The 20,209-nt window shown below is 38.8% G+C and overlaps 1 protein-coding gene across 1 annotated transcript; it reads right to left on the minus strand.

The window, feature by feature from the left end:
* Positions 1–643: 643 nt before the first annotated feature.
* Positions 644–19,413, minus strand: Klf5 (KLF transcription factor 5). Its single transcript, XM_027938088.2, has 4 exons — positions 18,872–19,413; positions 15,654–16,533; positions 14,349–14,408; positions 644–2,466 (listed from the first exon to the last, which is right to left on the minus strand). Exons 1-4 carry the CDS (start codon positions 19,130–19,132, stop codon positions 2,288–2,290), a joined length of 1,380 nt encoding a protein of 459 aa, XP_027793889.1. The 5' UTR covers positions 19,133–19,413; the 3' UTR covers positions 644–2,287.
* Positions 19,414–20,209: the final 796 nt, after the last annotated feature.

The following is a 20,209-nucleotide window of genomic DNA, read 5'->3' on the forward strand; positions in this document are numbered from 1 at the left end:
TAAAAGTAAATCTCTCTCCAGGCCAGCACGGTGGTAGATCTAGGGAAGTGAGGCAGGAGAATAGAGTTCAAAGTCAGCCTGAGCAGTTTAGCGAGTTGCTAAGCAACTCAGAGACCTTGTCTCTAATACAAAATAGGGCTAGGGATGTGGCTCAGTGGTGAGTGCCCCTGAGTTGAATCCTTGGTACCCCCCACCTAAAAAACAAATAAATCCCTATCTACATCTTTAAGGTAGATATTGGTTTCAATTTAGTTTTTCATTTTCAGGTTTTTTTTGGGGGGGTGGTGCTGGGGATTGAATCCTGGACCTTATGTGTGGGATAAGCACTCTACCAACTAAGCTATATCCCCAGCTAGTTCCTTTTTTTTTTTTTTTTTTTTTTGGTATGGGAGATTATACCCAGGGGTACTTTACCAATGAGCTCCATTGACAAGTTGCTCAGGCTGGCCTTGAACTTGAGATCCTACTGCCACACCCTAAGCTGCTAGGATAACAGGTGTGTATTACTATGCTAGGCCCCAACATATATTTTTTTTAAATGCCTGAGAATTGGTATTTCATTAACTGCCCTGATCAGACCCTTTCAAATAATGAGTTTTAGGAATGGAATTTGCTAATTATAAGAAGAAAAGCACGAAACGAATATTTTAGGCACTTTTTATTTTCCAAAAAAAATTGTCGTTAATATATAAACATTTCATTCTCTCAAAAAATTCTACAACTATACAGCTGTTTGCTCCATTATTTGCATAGGAAATTACCACAATACAAAAATAAGAGGGAAAAAGAAGCAAAACAGCAACTGATTTATGCTTTTCATGTAGGTATGTCTCCACGTATAAACATTTTGAAGCCTCTTACAAAATTATTTACACCGTTTGTCACCTATTTACATGTTAAGAGCAACTTTTCTAACAAACAAAACTATAACTTATCAAGTTATGAAAATTGTCTTCTAAAAAAAAACTTACTATATTACCACAAAATAAATAAAGATAAACAATATTTTAAAAACAAAATTAAAATTTCATTTCAATTAAGACCCCTTTTGGCATTTTGCTTATTATTCTGCCCTTTGGTTAACAGCATCAGCATCACATTACTATTTTATATTGCATATATGTAGCACTTGCTTCCTTAAGTTTTCAACACATCATTGATATTTAAAGGCAGACACTGAGTCAGTATTAACAACTGATTAACTAAACTGCACTGTAATTTAGATAAAATTACTGTGTCTCACTGTATATTACATGCAAAATCCACATAAATTGTCATTTAACCAACAGTACTGCACGAGCAAACACCTTGGTATATGAAAACTGCATCATAAATTCAACATTGCCATGTGAAAACTACATTAAGTCCTTCCTTTAAAAAAATGATACTGTTTAGCTTATTTTAAGAGGTTCAACTTTCGTATATTTGTAACTATCTTTAAGCTCTTCAGTTTATAATTCATAAAAAACATCTTTTGTATTTAAAATAAACAATCCTATTTTAATCAGTGCATGAAATTTGCTTTTCCTAAAAGTTCATTTGAATGATTATTCCTTCCCCCCTAAGAAATGAATTTGGTAACATTTTTGAGAGGTATCTTATCACAAATTCTAACTGTAAATGTATTTACGGTTATTTTCAAAAGAAGTTTGATTTTTCCCAAAAGAATCCTAAAAAACTTGTAATAAACCTATAAAGCTGATTTGCATATTTACAAAATTTTGAATAGCAAATATAGGCAACTCATTTAAAAAAAAAAAAAAACAACACATTTGTTCAATGGCTATTTGTGAATTGCCAGGTACAGTGCGTACCTCTAAGGGATCACCTAATAATGACAAAAACGATGTCCGTCAAGTAAAATCTTGACATACAAGCCATCCTTCTTCCCAGTACCTGCCAAGTGATTTGTTCACTGACCACTGTCACACGTTAAACCATGGTGCCGAGGTAAAAACACCACGCACCCCCCCTCCACCCCCACCCAGGCCAGATGTGGCTGCCTGTCATGAGATGAAATCTGCTTGAGTAAAGCATTGTACATTACAGCAAGCATTCCAGATTCTTAAAATGACCAAACACTTTGGTATTAATACAATGTATTCCCTGTTTTCTCAAATATACAAAATATACATTTCCAGTTTTTTTGTTTTCTTTTCTTTCTTTCTTTTTTCTTTTCTTTCTTTCTCTTTTTATATATATATATATATATGAATAATAAAGTTTGTAGTTTAAAGGTTGCCGAACAGACTGCGGCTCGCGCGGCGGAGAGCGTGGCGCCGGCGGCTCAGTTCTGGTGCCTCTTCATGTGCAAGGCCAGGTGGTCCGAGCGTGAGAAGCTGCGGTTGCACACCCCGCACTGGAACGGCTTGGCGCCTGTGTGCTTCCGGTAGTGGCGGGTCAGCTCATCTGATCGCGCGAACCTCCAGTCGCAGCCCTCCCAGGTGCACTTGTAGGGCTTTTCACCTGTGACAACCAACAAACAGGGTGAGGTGGCCTGCTCAGAGGACAACTGTAGATAACACCTGAGGATTTTTTTTTTTTTTTTTAAACCAGGGGCCAAGCACAGGAAGAAAGGATCATGCATTCCATTATGAACTAAATAAATATTACAGTCCCTCAAAGCAATCCAGCAAACTCATTTCACAGAATGGGATTTAACCTGTAATTATATACAGAAAGAAGTATCTTGCTTACTCTTGAAAAACTGAAGGCCAAATTTAGCCACATGCAAAATGCATCAGTGCCCCCTCATTTTCTATGTACTCCTACACACATCAATCCGTGAAGTGATTAGATTGGGCCTGAATGGCCTTATCACTGTGCAAACACGCTTTCTTCGCAAACTAACCCAAATTAAATTACTGTAGGGCTAGTGGCTACATGGTGGGTGAGGGAGCACGAAAATTTTAGAGCTACTCAAGAGGGAGCTGGTCAAATCACCTTCAAGATTAATTTCTTGTACCACAATTGCTTTGCTTGAAATTGGTCTTTAATGTCTAAATTGGGCTGACTGAAGCTTTCAGCACATAACCCATGACCTCCTATAATGGACTATTCAGGCATTCTAAGGAAAATCTCCTTAGTTTCACACTAGCACACACATTCACATCCCTCTTTTGAGACTGAAGGGAAACAAAGTTGAAACATTTTTAAAGTTGAATGGCTTAAAGTCTAAAGGCTTAATGCATCTGATATTTAATAAATGTCTTAGCCAGACCCAAGTCAGGTACTGATTAGTTCTCACTGGTACAGGTTCAGGTCATGAAAGAACCATAACTAAATCCTAACATTTGCTGGTGTGCATGTAAATTTAAGAAACATTTCTTTGCACCAAAAAAGTTACTATGCTGGGCAGGGTGGAGCATGCCTGTAATCCCAGTGGCTGGGGAGGCTGAAACCGGAGGATGGTGAGTTCTAAGCCAGCCTCAGCAAAAAGGGAGGTGCTACACAACTCAGTGAGACCCTGTCTCTAAATAGGACTGGGGATGTGGCTCAGTGGTCAAGTACCCCTGAGTTCAGTCCCTCAGAACAAAAAAAAAAATTACTACAAGCAATTTGACAAATGTCTTATACTCCAGTCACTGTCCTGATGCTTGAGATACAGCGAACAAAACCAAAATGCATGGCCTCCGGGACCCTACAGGAGCAATTCATGACAAATCCCTGATCAACCTTCCTGTTTTCACAGCTCTCCACTTGAATACTGAATTGATGACTGAGCTCTGCCCACCTGCAACTTGTATTCTTAATGTTCTCTTAAGTTTGCTAGCTGCAAACTTTCAACAACTACGTGTAATGCAGTTATTTTGTTTGTTTTTGATACCGGGGATTGAACCCAGGAGTGCTTTACCACTGAGTTATAATCGCCAGTCAGTTTTATTTTTGAAACAGTATCTCCTTAAATTGCTGAGGCTGACCTCAAACTTGGGATCCTCTTGCTTCAGCCTCCTAAATTATTAGGATTATAGAGGTGCTCCATCACACCCCAGCTTTATAATGCAATTTTAATTCACTGTTTTAGAATCAATCTTATTTAAGTTCATGTATACATATAAATCTCAAAGCTTAGTCTGTCTTTCACTGACTAGATTCCTAATTTCTGCTTTGTTAAAATTTTCTGAGTATTAATGAGTTTAGATAAGAACGAGACAAATTTGCATATTAAAGTACTGTTGGAATACTTTAGTTGGGCACCTTTTTGCTTTAAAATGTTTTCTTCTAAAAAGGAAAAAAAAAAAAAAAACAACCTCAAAGTTGCTTTGAACACTCAGCAACCTTCCTGCCTAATTTAGCAGTATCATATTCAGGAGAGTTGTAGGATTATCCAACTGAATCTGAATTTTAATCTTAATCTAAATTTTAAGACATTGTCCAGCCAATGCCTATAATCCCAGCAACTAGAGGCTGAGGTGGAAGGATCAAAAGTTGAAGGCCAGCTTCAGCAACTTAGGGAGCCCCTATCTTAAAAAATTAAGAAAAAAACATTTAAAAGGACTGAGAATGTTGCTCAGAAATAAAAAAAATCTCCGGATTCAATTCCTAGTACAAAAAAAAAAATTATCCACATATGATGAGGTTTCTACAGCTTGTGAGGTTAATGTATTTCAACTGTTCTAATAACCACTGACTCTTATGAGATCTCACCTTGGCTTCCTACAGTAAGCATTCATAGTCACCTTTCCCCCCCTCTTCTGGTTCTGACCTAATGCACACTTATTTACTTAATTTCCTTCTCAGGTCCTATCATCCCATTTAAAAAATATACATCTCAATTTGGGATGCTGTTTCTCATAGTAAATTCTTTTTCCTCCATCTTTTAAAATTGGTGTATTATACTCTCATTCCCCAGTGCCTCACAGTAAATTTCAACTAGAAATTTAAGCAAATACACTCAAAACTTTTCAGCAACATATTCACTCCTCTTTCGCTGATATTCACATATAACTGTTTGATATGCAGAAACATTTTAGTACCAGTGGTAAGTGCAACTATCTTGTTTGTGGATTTAAATCAAACAGAAGAAATAACTTTGCACTGAAGTGTTTGGTTTTGTTCCTCATGAAAACAAGTCACAGAAACAAACATACTGGGTTAAACAAAAACATTTCTGATGTCTAAGGCAAGGCAACAACTTCTTACAGAGTCCTAATTTTAAAAGAAATCATTCTAGTCTTTTGAATTTAATAACTAAATAGCAGTAGAAGTGAATTCAGTTTATTTAAGAAGCAAGGGACACTAGACTCTTTTTGTTCACTGTTTTTATTGGCTACAAAGCAATAAACGGCACCAATATTTTTTAAAACTTACTTTACTGATTGGTCAAAATACAGTAGCCATTCAAGTTCCTAAAACATTTGGGGCTTTGCTTTCAATTTATACACATCTATAGATTACCCAGCCAAGAATACTACCAGTGTCTGGAACAGTAGTTACTGGGGCCAAGTCTTACTATAAAAGCAAGGATAACTATTCCCCACTTGGGGCAGTTTCTATGGGATTTGTTCAAGTGTCAACACTGTTCAAGCAAAACATCGTAGAGGAAGCTGGTACCCAATTTCTCGCCAAACAGCAGACTTGAACCTTTCTTCCTCAGCCAGAAACACTATGCACAGTACTTCTGGGAAACCAAACTGACTTCCTTCAAGTTATATTTCAACAGGATAGAGCTTTCAAAAGTTTAATTGGATTTTTACAGAATCTCTTTCCAATACCACCAATTTCAAATATTTAGTTAAGCTCTTTCAACATCAACTGTATTTTTAAGTTCTCCTGCTGTTAATGTGAAACTTTCCAAAGGCAAAAAAAAAAGTGACAAATTTGTACAACATGGACAATAATCTTCGATTTTATCTCAAATAAAGTATGCATTTTCTTATGATAGGAACAATTTGCTAAGAATCACTAATCTTTGAAAAAAAAATCCGAAACATGCATACAATCCATATTGATAAAGTCATGAAGATATTTTATTAAAATGTTAAGTAGAAACGTTACCAACAAAAGGGAAGAGGGAGCAGATACCAACCTCCACTGGCACCTCCTCCAGAGCTAGGTTCTCACTACCTTCCTTAATCCTTGCAATAACCCCAGGAGTTAGAAACATTAAGAATCCTGGCCTGCCACTCTTCCTTAATGTCCCACTTAAATCTTCCATTAGCAAACACTAATACACTCTCTTTGAATGATGCAAGAAATATATATACATATTGTTCAAATTTATTTAGATTCTGAAACCACTCATGAAGGGTAAGGAATAGCTTAATGGACTTCCACCAGCCCTTAAACTCAAATGGTCTGAAGCCTCGGCACATCCTAACAAGGCCAGCCCTCCGTGAAGACCCACCTTTCTGGGCCTTTTGCGTCCTAAAAATGGGTTACAGCATGGTATCGGCAGTCCCCAAACATTACTAATGAGTATTCCTCTCTCCCAGACTAGGTGAATTTCAGTGGTTTAGCAGAATGTTTGTGAAGTATTCAAAAAATCTCTAGCAAGAAACTAAAACAGTATCTATTTTTCTCTCTGATGAACAGATTAAAAAAAAAATGACTTTTGAACCTACCACAATGGAATGGGAGGTTTCTCTGCTCTGCTGAACATATTCAATAGACCCATACTAAGGCCTTTCTCTAGAATGTTCTACATAGATTCTTTTAACAAAAGAAAAAAAAATCACAGAAGGAAATATTTCTTAGAAAAGGTACGTTAGGTAACTTTTAAAAAAGTCTATTACAGCAAATTTGAACATCTGTTACCTTCCTGATGATTTAAAAATCTAATCAATGGTAGTTTATAAAAAGATAAAAGCAAACACCATCAGAATTAGACAGTATGTATTAAAGTATGGCCTATACTAAATGCCTTGCAAAACACAAATAAGATATGGTCCCTGGCCTAAAAAATCTCAATAGATTTTTTTCCCCATCATCACAGACTTAGGAATTGAGACTCTGAAACAGCCTCAATTATTAGATTTGCTTTTAATAATAAAAAGGAAAATAACAGAAAACATTGAAAAAAATCATGGGAAAATATATTTGATAGCTGAGAAAACTGATTAAGATAAAATTATTTTTCCCACTAACTCATATTTTTATGTACCTATGTCAGTAATTTTCCTTATTAGAGCTCACTGCAGATCTCCTACACTTGGAACACTGAAAGATTCATTTTAAATGCATCTAATAGATGTAGTGCCCTATTAGCAATGGGCCCACTTTTAGGAAACAAAAAAGGATGTATCAAAAAAAAATTTTTTTAATAAGAGTTTATCACTTTAAAATCCATTCATCTTACCCCTTCCCCTTCTAGAAAACATCGGACAACTCATGAGAGATCATTCCACTTCTATGTATCTTAGTCAATTAAATTGATTTTGAACTGGGCTATGAATGTAGCTCAATGGTAGTGTGCGCTTAGCATGCACAGGGCCCTGGATCAAAATAATTTGTTTTCTTTTTTGAATCACTGATTTGCACTTGCTCATACATTGTTTTATGAAGGCTTCAAATATCTGTGTTCTGCCTTCAACAGCTTTTTAAGCTCTGCAGAGGCAGAGACCTCTTCTACTTCTGCTGTGATGCCACAGTTTTCCCAATGCCTCTCTGAAACAATCATGCATTCGGCCAAACTCTGACTAGCAGTTATTTTCATAATGAAAAGAGGGAAAATAAAGGAGGATAGAGTGAGGCTGTCAGTTTTTCTCTCCTTTTTTACAAAATTAGAGAAAAGCTGGGCTTTACCCTGGCCTGTGACCAAGGGTAATCTGACTAAATGTATATTTAGGTGAGAATCGTGCTTGAGTCTCTTCGGGAGAAAACATTTATCCACTCTGAAGCTGTACAGGGATAAAGTCTACATAAAACTTTCTTTTACAGAATTGGACTAGACCTGAGAAAAATCAAGAAGTTCAGAGGCTCCTAGTGCTGGTCAAGGGTGGCAAGGGGTCTCCTCTTTTAGAGGGGCAGGAAGAATGGATATGGCCAGGCAGTGGATGAGATGATACACACATGGAACCCTAGCTACTCAAGAGGTTGAGGCTGGAAGAAAGCTGATTTTGAGGCCAGCCTGGGCAGCACAGCAAAAAAGAAGGGACTGGAAGGGAACACTCACTCTTGTTATCCACAGTCCCTATCAAGCAGGATCAGTCTCCTGGCTCCTAAACTACTACTACTTCTCAGGGTTCTCAAATCCCAGGAAGAACATCTCTGTCATTTTTAGGGTTACTGAAATAACAATTCTTGAGCCTCCTGACAAAAAGACAACTCACAAACGCTAATCTCAGGGAAACAAACAGGATTACCTTTCTTCCCCATTTCAGGCAGATTTACCTGTCCTTGAGTATACACCCACCAGAGAAATGAATTAATCCAGACTCTGGGGATGGTACCAGAAGATCTCAGAAATGACTGTCTTCCAAATTAACAAGTGAATTATAACTCTAACAGAGATCTGAGAATTGCAGCCTTTGAATCACCACTTTAAAAGCCCCCTATTCCTGCTGTTGGGCAGAATCACAGCCTTTGGGACAGAAGTACCCTGTGTTTCTCCTTTGCTAGCAAAGCAATGAAACTTTTTTTCCTTTTTCTCAAAAACAATAACACTCATAAAACAATCTTTGTAATAAGATCCCAAAGTAACTTCAAAAAGTGAGGAGTCTATGAAATATTTTTACCTTTTCTTTCTTTCTTTTTTAAACCTGAATAGAAAATAAATGTGTATTTTCATTTTCCCTAGCACAGAATGAGTAACAGATATCTTTTCCTTTATTTGCAGTTGACACAATTATCCCAGACCAGTGGATTCCTCCCTGCTCTTAAAGGTCTGCGCCTTTTTATAAAGTAGCCAAGTTAATGTGTTCTTCTGCATAGATTTTTTCAGAAAAGTTACCTACTGTGCACTTCTAAAACAGTAACTAATTGGAGTTGTTAGAGATCCTTTAAAGTAAATAATACAGGCTGCCAGAACAGGAATGCTGCCAGAGATACTTCGACTCAAATAGGACATTACTTTGTTTCTTCACCAGAAAAGATGTAGGTCATCAAGTAAACAGCTACTACATTCTATAGAACTAAAAATATCAGCCAAAGCAAAATGCTTGAGTGATCAAATTATTACTAAAAAACAAAAATCCTGCCACTAACTATATCAACAACAACAACAAAAAACAGCTCTACATTCTTTCACCGGCACAGCTGGCTGTTTCTATCTCAATTTCAGCAACTCTATTTAATCTACTTATGAACTATCTTCTCTCACTCCTTTAAAAACAAAAAGGGTAAGAAGAGATTATTCTGGATTCTCCACAAAAATCGGTCAAATGTTTGCTGAATCAAATTATTCTTCTTAACCTTTGATAAGCTTTATCATCTTGAAACAATGTTTAATCAACTTCCTATGTAAATGTTTTTCAGATGAAAGAACAAGTCCTAGAAGCAAAGTTTAATCTTCCCAGTGAGTCACTGAAAAGAAATTGTTTCTAAGCTTTCTCATAAATACCTCTTCAGGGTCTGAACCAGCAAGTCTCTTAAGGCTCAAACTTTTTTTTTTTAAATAAGCCAGAAATTGTCAATATAGAAAATAAATTTCAAAGCTGCAAGTGAAAATAAAATTATAAAAATAATTTAAAATAAAAATCACTGACCACTAAATCTCATCATGTGAAATATTTTCCCTATGCTAATTCTCCCAGTGAAATAGATCAAACATTTAACTAATACTATCTATTCTGGATCCAAATTGTATGTTCTCCATTCATTAAGGCCTGAAATGAAGTCCTCGCTACAGTTTTTTTTTTCTTAAAGCTTTTCACTCCTTTTCTACCAAAAAGAGAGTAATTTATGTTCACAATATAATGTTCCTTTCTTTTTTTTTTTTTTTTTAATTTTTTATTGTTGGCTGTTCAAAACATTACATAGTTCTTGATATATCATATTTCACAATTTGATTCAAGTGGGTTATGAGCTTATAATGTTCCTTTCAATGGAGTAGTTCCTATACCGAAAACATCTTTGTTGTCAACATTACCAATACTTTAAAAAAATCAAATGTATACCCAATATAGTCATAGGATAATGACTTTGGCGCCATGTGCTAGACCAGATATTTATATCTAAAGACTTTTACTACTTTACCAGAAGCTAAAATGCAAATTTCAAGTAGAGCCGGGAATGGTGGTACAGACCTCTAATCCCAGAGACTCTGGAGGCTGAGGCAGGAGGATCACAAATTCAAAGCCAGCCTCAGCAATTGAGTGAGACTTTCAGCAATTTATAAAGACCCTGGCTCAAAATAAAAGATAAAAAGGGCTGGGGATGTTGCTCAGTTCTCAAGTGTCCCTGGGTTTAATTCCCACTACCAAAAAATTATATTTTCAATAACATAATACATTATGTTTTTTAAAACATATACATATACTTATCAATATCATTAAGAACTAGCTGGGCACAGTGGCAACACCTGAAATCCCAGTGACCCAGGAGGCTGAGGCAGGAGAATCAACCCAGCCCTAAGCAACTTAGTAAGACTCTGTCTCAGAAGAAAAAACAAAAAGGGGTAGGGATGTGGCTCAGTGATAAAGTACCCCCTGAGTTCAATCCCCAGCATAAAAAGAAAGAGAAGGAGAAAGGAAGGAAGAAAGAAAAGTAAAGCAAGAAAGAACATAGGAACTGACTCCCTTTACAAGGAGGTTAGGGCTTCCAAGACCTAATGTAGAATTCTTTCTTAACAAAGAATCTTGAACAAGCACTGAAGAGTCCGTTTTTTGTGTTCCTATGCTATTTATACATTTCCATTTTCTCTTGTACGAGTGTGTCAAATTGTCCTTTCCTCTGTCAGTCTGTGGAACCAGTCCTGGTCTGAGTGATGCTTGCACTAAGGGTGTGTGTTCCTCAAAGAGTTTTCTCTGTACAACTGCTAATCTTCTGCCCTGTCCCAGAGGGGGTGAGGCTGAAAAGTAATCTTAAGTTCCATTATGAAATTAAGCAAAAGGGGCTGAGGCAGCTCAGTGGTTAGCATGCTTCCCCAGCATGCATGAGGTCCCTCAGTTTGATCTCTAGCGCCAAAACAAAACAAAAAACCCCAAACTACAAGCTCTTTGAATAAGGTACTTTTTCAGTCACAGTGACTTAGAAGGGCTGATGGATATGTGAATCTTTTTTTTTTTTTTTTTAAAGGTGCTTGGGAGCAAATTTAGAATGATAGCAATAGGAATAGCCCCTTGTATATATCACAAGGCATACAAATTTGTGCACAATGTTCACTTTACTGTTAAAAGTACAAATATTTAGATTGGGAAACACACTACTTATTGACACTGTTGCCTAGAAGCAGTCATAACTATTTCTAACCAGAAGCATGATAACCACGTATACATACACAAACACTACTTACTCACACAAAGAATGCCTCTATAGGCCTGTTATTATGCTGTCTTATGTTTATATGGATATCAATGAAATATAATGGTTCCCTAGAATAAAGGCAACTTCTATTTCAGGTATTTTGCTTGACCACACAAACAAGATGGAACTTTGTACTATTTAAGTATGGTTTCCTAATAAAGAAATCAAAGCGCATGAACTTGAACTTAGAACGCTTGAATGTTGTGGTATTTGTGATTCAAGAAGCAGGTTTATCTTTTACTCTTTCATCCCAAATTATGGGGGGAAAAATCTGTTTTGGAAACACTCTTTGCTCAAGTTCAATTTGCAACCCAAGTTAAAAAATCATTTATAATCTAAAAGTCCAAAATAAGTAACTAAACAGAACTCAGATGCAGATTGCTTTAATTGCTTAAATCATTTTAAAAACATACAGTAACTTGACATTTTAAAGCAACTACAATTATTTCTCCAAAGAAATGCTAGGGTACTTTGCATTCTGTCTGCAAAACAGCAACCATTTAAACAATAATTTCTATTATGTCATCAAACAGACCGACATTATCCTATAGGTTTTAAAGTTCCCTAATAAATTGCCTATGTGGAAGCAAGGGACACAGAAAGAAAACCTAACAAGCTATTAAATGAGGGAAGTTATTTAGAGGGGAAAAATAAACAAAACCTATTTCATCTACCAGGGCCTTAAAAGGGAAAAGGGGGGGAGGAGGCAAAAACACAAGCCTCTGCTGGGTCCAGATACATTCATTGAAAAACAACTGGTTGGGTGGGGGGATGCAATGAGAGCGCACAGGTCATTTTAAAAGGCATTGTCTAGAAACGATAAATGAGGAGAAAACAACCTCAATGCTCTATGATTACCCAAGAACGGGTTTAGCCAGATGAACTAGTCTGGTAAAACCCTCCCCCAGGCATTTGAAAGACTATCAAACAAAACTTTATTAAACTGGATTACAGGGTCTTACTCATTAGATGTTGAAGGCCACAATGTTTATGATCAGGTGAAAAAAGTTGATGCATGGGACCCAAACTAGGACTAGGTCCTCTTTTTAGTTTGTTTTTATTAGGGCAAGCATTGTTAAGACAACTCACTATTAAATTTCTTTGCCAGCAGGTCAAGTTCCAGAATCCTAGGTACAAGCATTCAGAGCACTAAACCCTGACAGGGGTTGAAAGGCTATTTAGATATGGCCTGACTACATCCCTGCAATAAGCAGTTGATTACATCGTTATATGTGATTATATTCTTCTTTTATTAGGGGACTTTAACCCCATGAAAATGTATTCCCTCCTTCCTATCTCCAGTTTCAAGGACTTCCAAGAGAAAAAAAGCAACAGTTCAAATGTTTCTAAGTTATTCCCACCTCTTAATCAAAACGTCAGGTAAAACCCTGTGTTAAACATTTCCTTAACAGAGCATATAGTCTGTAAAAGGATATTTTATAGTGAATATTTTCCTGGCACTTGTCATCTGTATTTTGAAGAGTTTAGGTTGACATCTTTTTTATATGCTTAATTCTTTTGTGGACGCTTAACTGTAAACATGATTTTCACCTTAGGTTGTTTATGAAGGTTCTTTCCTTTTATATAATCAATTTGTCTGCCTTTAAAAACCTCGGGCCAAAACAACTCATTTATTTCATAGATAAGTTCAAGTGTCTTTTTTTTTTTTAAAGCAGTTTCTCAGAAAGCCTACCACATTGTCATCAATACTATTTGGATTTTAATAACTAGATTTTTATCATTGAGATATCAAGCAGTACTTCTCTAACATGCACACAAACTGTTTGCAACCATATTCCTCTCATGGCTATATCTCAGCACTGACCTTTGTTCAAAGGCTTTTACTTTTTAATGCAGCAGTTAGAGATAACTACTTCATTTATCAAAACTCAATTTCCATAGTAACATCTAGCCTGGGGAGATTCAAGTCCTCACACTAATCCAACGACCCATTCAAAGGAACTGTTGAATACTTTGGTTTCCATAGCAATGATGGAATAATACATTTTGCTAGGTCACTGCTTTTATTAGCAAACTTATTCTTTGAACTTTAGGTAAGGCTGTATTTATTGAGGAAAAAAAAAAGTATAATCACTTTAAGAGTTCTTTCCTTTAGGGCTATTCTTAAAGAAAATTACAAATAGTAACCATCCATATATTTGAAAATATTATGGGTACACGGAGCCCTTTAATAAAGTATGCCACCTAGTTTCATCTTAAAACTGGGTTCTGATATAAAATTTTTAAATTAAAAACCTCCTAAAAGTTATTGCTATAGATTTAATAAAACAAAAACTTACAGAATTAAAGGGGCTAACTTAAAAGCATGTTTTAAATGAGGATGAAATATAAGCTAGAATAAAGATGATGTCTCAAACATATCAAATGTCGGGGTGGTGTGTAAGGTGTAGAATAACTTTAAACCATAACTCTATTTTTGACCAGTCTGAAAACTCTGCAACTTCAGGCCTATCTTTCATCAAACACAGCAAACACACTCAACACAAATATTTTAAGCTAACAAGGACCTTGTATTAAGCTGCAATGCTGTACATGCTAAATGGCAAAGTTTTGATTGTTTAAAAGGGCTTTATTTAAAGCAAACTGATTTGCCACGGAGAGAGAAATTTCTTTCCTTCAAGACATGAACAGCGCTGCCATTAAACGTTTTAAAACCCATTAGTAAACATTGTTGTTTATGTTTTTGGGTAATTAATTCTATGGAAGTGACAGGGCAAGGCCTTTGTGAGTGAGCATCAGCTTTCCTGGAACCAGACATCCTCATGGAACTGAATTTTGAGCCAAGCTAGTGCTGAAAAGGTAGGCCATTAAAAAATAAAAGTTGACAGAAGAAAGAAGAGATCAAACACATGTTGGCTTTTAAAAGGATGAATACCACTTACACTATTTACACAACTTAAAGAATTAACAAGAAAATTACATACCAGTATGAGTCCTCAGGTGAGCTTTTAAATGAGAAGACTTCGTATAAACTTTTGTGCAACCTAAAATAAAGGAGCAGAGGAAGAATAGCTTGTCATTCTGGAGACCTTTTGAAATCCTTACATTTGATGATTCAGTATTTAAAATCTGCCTTGAAAGAAGAACTCTCTCATGCTAGATAAAATATTTGAAGCTTCAGTTTTAAACCTCAAGGAGCCCTCCCCCACTACCTCATTAAAGAAATAAAGTAATTTTTTTTGGTATCACTTTAGTAGGAAAGAACACAGGTAAATGACAAATGGAAAACTTGTGTTTATATTCCAGTAGGTAATTTTTACTAGCAATACACATTTTAGTGATTTAATAGCTACTATAGTATGTTTTTTAAAAAAAAATTTAATGGTTGTATAGCTGACATTGCTAAACCATTATCCAAGATGACTATAATTTTCTGTACTCCTAACATTTCTTGTTTTTTTTTCATTTAGCATGTCATGGCATATCATGCACCACAGTCAATAAATTATGCCCCATATTAATCATAAACTAGCTTACACCAGCAACTTGGGAGATACATTCATTACTGTCATGAATTTATACTTTAGCATGTGCTTATTCTTGAATGAGATGCATGGCCCATCAGAACCATCCTTAAATGTATCCCATATATAGTCTTGTACCAGCAGTAAGTTAGGTACCTTTGAGCCAACATATTTTATTTTCTCCTACCCTACTCTTTCCAGGGCAGTTAATTTAGATTTTAATACTATAACCCTAAATGAAATTTTTAAAAAATTAATAGAAAAAAATACATACGGTAATTTTTTCCCAGAATGTTGTATAGTCAATTTTTTTTTTAAATACAGAAAATAAAGCTGGGCACAATGAAACATGCCTATAATCCCAGCAATTTGGGAGGCTGAGGCAGGAGGATCCCAAGTTTGAGGTCAGCCTGGGAAATTCAAGCAAAACCCTATCGCAAAATAAAATTTTAGAAAAAGGAGAGAGGGGCCTTGGGGATGTGACTTAGTGGTAGAGCACCCCAGAGTTCAATCCCAAGTACTGCAAAACTAAGTGAATAAATAAATAATAAAATAAAATACACCATAGAAAACTACTTGGTTACACACCAAGGTAAAGCACAGAAATAGAATATGAAGATAACAAAAAATTAACTGTCAAGTAGAACTTTTCTATGTAAATTTAAAGCCCAAGGATGAAAAGGATATGTGTACACACACACACACACACACACACACTCTTTCTCTCTTTTTCTCTCAATGCTTCAACCAAGTAAGATCACATACCAGGATAATCGCAGTAGTGGATGCGGCGTTTCTCCAAATCGGGGTTACTCCTTCTGTTGTATCTGACAGGTTGGATATTTTGCGTATTAACTGGCAGAGTGGCAGGTAAATTTGGATTGTGAATTGCCAGTTTGGAAGCGATTGTAGCAGCATAGGATGGAGGTGGGGTTAAATTCTGGAGCATCTCTGCTTGTCTATCGGGACTTCCAGGCTCTGAGCTTGGTGGTGATGGGGGAAAGTAAGTGGCCTGCTGTGGAAGAAACTGACTTGGCATAGTGTATGTGCAAGGGGGCATGCCCTGGAATTGTTTCATTGAAGTCTGCGGAACAGCAGAGGTGTGTGTGTCAAGGCCTGCCATGGCGGCTGACATAGAAACATTAAGGGTGTCCATTACTGCTGTCTGGTTTGTAGAACTGGGCATGTCTAGATCCGGTGTATTCAGTAGCTGGTACAGGTGGCCCTGCTGGGGAGGGACAGAAAGATGAAGATCTGGTGTAGTAAGTTCTTGTTTGATGAAAATATTGTTCACCTCTGGAGCTGAGGTCTGGTGGGAGCTGAATATACTGGTGAACTCAGGGAGGGCCTGGGTTGGGGCCGGAGGAGGAGGAGGGGCAGTCGTTTCACTTTGGTGGCTGAAAATGGTAACAGGTTCTGTCTTGATGTATGTTACGCACGGTCTCTGGGATTTGTAGAGGCCAGTTCTCAGGTGAGTGATGTCAGGGAGGAAGACGTTCATGTTGATGCTGTAAGGTAACCCTTCACTGTCAGTGAAGAACTGGTCTACGACTGAGGCACTGTCTCGTCTATACTTTTTATGCTCTGGAATAATTGGAACTGGAGGAAGCTGAGGTGTCAGATACTTCTCCATTTCACATCTTGTCTAAAAAAGAAAAGAAACATACATGCATAATCCACCTGATTCATCTCAGGAAGGACCAAAATGGTGCTTACTACTATCCCCCTCACCTCCCCCCCACACACACACCAAAGATCCCTCTGTAAAATACTAGGGCAAACTTCTATTACTAGTATACTAGTATAAGTATTGCTTATAAACATACCAGGTTTGTTTTGCCAATTGTATAATTACTGGTTTACACTAAAGCTTACAAGTTTTTGTAATGTCTTTAGTAAAATCGCTCAAAAAAAAAGTGAAAGAGGCAAATCAAGAAAAAAAGGAAACAGAAATATATTCCTTTCTGATGCAATAATAATATCACCCGATTCCCTGACCATTACAGTTTACAATTAAAGTACTATATCAAAGTACTGCCTAGCTACCTCAATTCTGTCCATGCTACATAGTTATATTTTACATCTTTTATTTAAACAACAAAAAACTATGCAAACCCTTAAATCAACTCTGCAAAAAAAAAAAAAAAAAAAAAAAAACTTTTTTGCTTGACTAGACATTTCCAATATATCTAATATAAAACATTCGTTGGCTATTTCAGTGGCTTTTTAATTTATTGTTCAATGGAAACTTAAAATACAATGTTTTAAGAAAAACATAGTATCCACTGTCACAGATTTCACCTTCAACATTTGATCTAAATGTTGATTTTAATCAGCAGATTCGGTAATTGGTTAATATGATAATGAAATGTTCCTATTCATATCCCTATCTAAAACAGATCTTTAATTACCTAAGGGAAAATCACTCCCTTGGTAGACTGGTGCTAAGAAGCCTGTGGGTGGGGAGAGGCTGCTGTGTTGAAGCACAGTCATCAGCAAAACATTTATCATGTCCTTCTCAGTGGGTCAATGCTACATTCCCCCCTACTCTGTAAAAAAAAGCTCCGTCATCCCTTATCCTCTCGGTGTCTCCTAAGTAAAATAAAAATAAAAATAAAAAAGTAAAAAAGCCAAATTGAAATAACCAATAACCAAATAGTTCTCAATCGGTGATTTTTTTCCCCCAAGGACAAATCGCCTCAATCTTTTTACAGCTATCTTCTCTCCTAGCAGAACATAAGCTTAAATTCTCTTTTAATTTTTAACATTGAAAAGGAAATTTAAAAACAAAAACAAAACCCAGTTAGGTGGAATGGTTCATATAACTATTAACCACGGCACCATAATGGGTGAATAACTCAGTCATATTTTGCTAGTAAATTTCAAAAGCATTTCATTTTGGACCGCCAAATCTTTCGGATCATACGGTGTGGATGAGAACGGGATTCCCCGGATAGACCCGATTTAAAAATAAAAATTAACGCTGTAGTCATGTGAATCACATCTTTGACAAATGCCACTGTCCTCTCAAATCACCGCGACACTGACCCCCACCACCACCACTAGAGTAGGCAAGGCGCTGGATAGCAAATACACACTCTACCAAGGGGTTATTAAACGAAGCGTCTTGAAATAAACCCTTTCGTGCACTGCGCTCCGGTGGCGGTTAGTGGTTTCTGATTTTAGCTCTTCCAGCTGTTTGCATGTGGGTATGTTTCCAATTTTTTTTTTCCTTGGGACAAGCTAAAAGTCCCGTGAAGTTTTTTCTGGGCTATATGACTCCCTGCGTGGGCGAAAGAAACAGGCGGTTGCTCTAATTCGGCTGCTGGGCAAGTGTAAAAGCCAACTGCCAGCTTTCAACGCTGCTCCGGGAGGAAATTTACGCGCACAAGTAGAAAACAACACCCCCGGCTTTTTTTCTTTCTTTTTCGGGAAAAATACGCGCTCCAATACAACCTTAGTTATCCTCTTGTTTTCCAAACTCGGCCACCCACAATCGCTTCTAAAGCAAGAAGAGAGAGCCCCAAGGTTTGAAACCCCGAGGAACCTTTACCCCAAACTGCGTTCCTACTTAACCCCAGACGAGGAGAGGTGGACCTCCAAGGCATCGGGTGGGAGGGGTAAAGGTGAAGGAGTAATTTAAGTAAAGTGGAGCGTGAGGTACAAGGTTTCATCCACCACACGTAAGAAAAACAAGGTGCGCGAGAGCACCCAATTCCCTCTTTAACCTCTTCCCGGCTGACCCGCCAGGGCCAGGGGAGATTCATCTCGGACTCCCCTCTCCCAGGTCCCCCATTTACTCCCTACGTAATGCTGTGCCCAAGCTACAGGGGCAGAAAGGGGATGCCCACCCCACCACCAACTCCTGGTGCGCCCCGACGCACGCCCCAGCCTGGAGCGGCCCCTGTCGCCTGCGCGTCGCAGCAGCGGGACACGCCCGAACCCCGGAAAGGAGGCGGAGGGAGGGGAGCGGCTCTTCCTACCTGGACCAGCTCCTCTGGAGGCAGCCGCGGGCCGACGGCGGGAGGCGGCGCCGGCTGCGGGGGCTGCGGGGGCGCTGGCTGCGCCTGTGGGTGGTGGTGAGGGTGCTTCAGCTCCTCGCCCGGGAAGAGCGCCGCATCGCGGGCTGGGTTCGCGGCGCCCAGCACCGGCTTGAGCTGCGCGAACACGGGCTCGTCCTGCGGGGCCGGCGGCTGGGGCACAGGTCCCAGGCGGGCGCTCATGGTCAGCACCCGCGTAGCCATGGGCACTCGGGGAGCGGCTCCGGCTGCGGTACGTGGGTCAGGCGCGTTTCCCACCTGGCCCACGTTGGCTCGGGCCGGCGAGCTCGGCGCGGGGCCGCGGGCGGAGGAGGGGAGGCTCCGGACAGACCCCTCGGTCAACAGCAGGCACAGTTTTCGAAGGCGCACACGAGAAGCAAAACTCTTCCGCTCTGCCACGCGTAAACGCCAATGTCCTCCAGGCAGCCACTTTCTCCCGCCCCGCCCCACCGCGCTCTCTCACTCGCTGGAGCCCGCTCCCGCCACCGCCGATCTCCAAGAGCGAGCTGCGAGCGCGCGTACCTGCCCCGCGACTACTGACACTTGACGCCCGCCTCTATTTCACCCAACTCCGGGTAGGCGGGTTCTGCAAGTCTGACTGACAGCGCTGCCGCGAATCCTAAGACTCCGTTGCCGACCGGGCCGGATCGGCCAGCCTATGAAAAGAGAGAAATTCACCCAGGGCCCCGCCTCCACCGGGCCGACCGCACCCCTTGGGCCACGAGCTTCGCGCGCAGGGCGGCCGCGCAGTTTGTACACAACTTCTCTGACAGATTGAGCTGGCGGAGCCGGGGGCGGAGGAAAGGAGAGGAGCGGGTGGAATCTAGGAAGAGGGGGAATTAGGGTGGAGACGCGGAGGGAGATCTCTACGGACTGTTCTCTGCCAGGATTAGGCAGAAAAAGAGTATTGCACGTCTTAGGTGTTGTGCAAGGACCTGAAACTCAAAAAACTGAAATCCAGAAAGCAGCTAGGTGGGGGCGCTCAGGTTTTCAGCGACTTGTTTAATGAGTATGTATTTTTAAATATACAAAAATGTACTTTTCTTTAACAAAAAACTAGGGGCGGTATGATAAATTTTTGAAACCGCTCTTGTCTCTTTATCCGTAAGGATATCTATTTCGCAAAGCAAATTCGGTATGTCCCGAGTAAAAGGTGTAGTGACAAGCATTTTTTAAAGTCCTTGCATACAAGCCTACCCCCAACCCCCGCTGCCACTTCAGTATTTAAATAGCTGGAAGTAGTTTTCACACACATTTCTACCTCTTATTCCTGTGTAGAGA

Source organism: Marmota flaviventris, chromosome 4 (genome assembly GCF_047511675.1).
Source record: "Marmota flaviventris isolate mMarFla1 chromosome 4, mMarFla1.hap1, whole genome shotgun sequence".
NCBI classification, from domain to species: Eukaryota; Metazoa; Chordata; class Mammalia; order Rodentia; family Sciuridae; genus Marmota; species Marmota flaviventris.

What these genes read in the sequence shown, in the direction of transcription:
- Klf5 (XM_027938088.2), bottom strand. Translation starts at nt 19,132, where the DNA reads ATGGCTACGCGGGTGCTGACCATGAGCGCCCGCCTGGGACCTGTGCCC. An exon ending in CCACTACTGCGATTATCCTG is followed by an intron (nt 14,409 to 15,653) that starts GTATGTGATCTT and finishes CCTTTATTTTAG; the next exon opens with GTTGCACAAAAGTTTATACG. An exon ending in TCACCTGAGGACTCATACTG is followed by an intron (nt 2,467 to 14,348) that starts GTATGTAATTTT and finishes TGGTTGTCACAG; the next exon opens with GTGAAAAGCCCTACAAGTGC.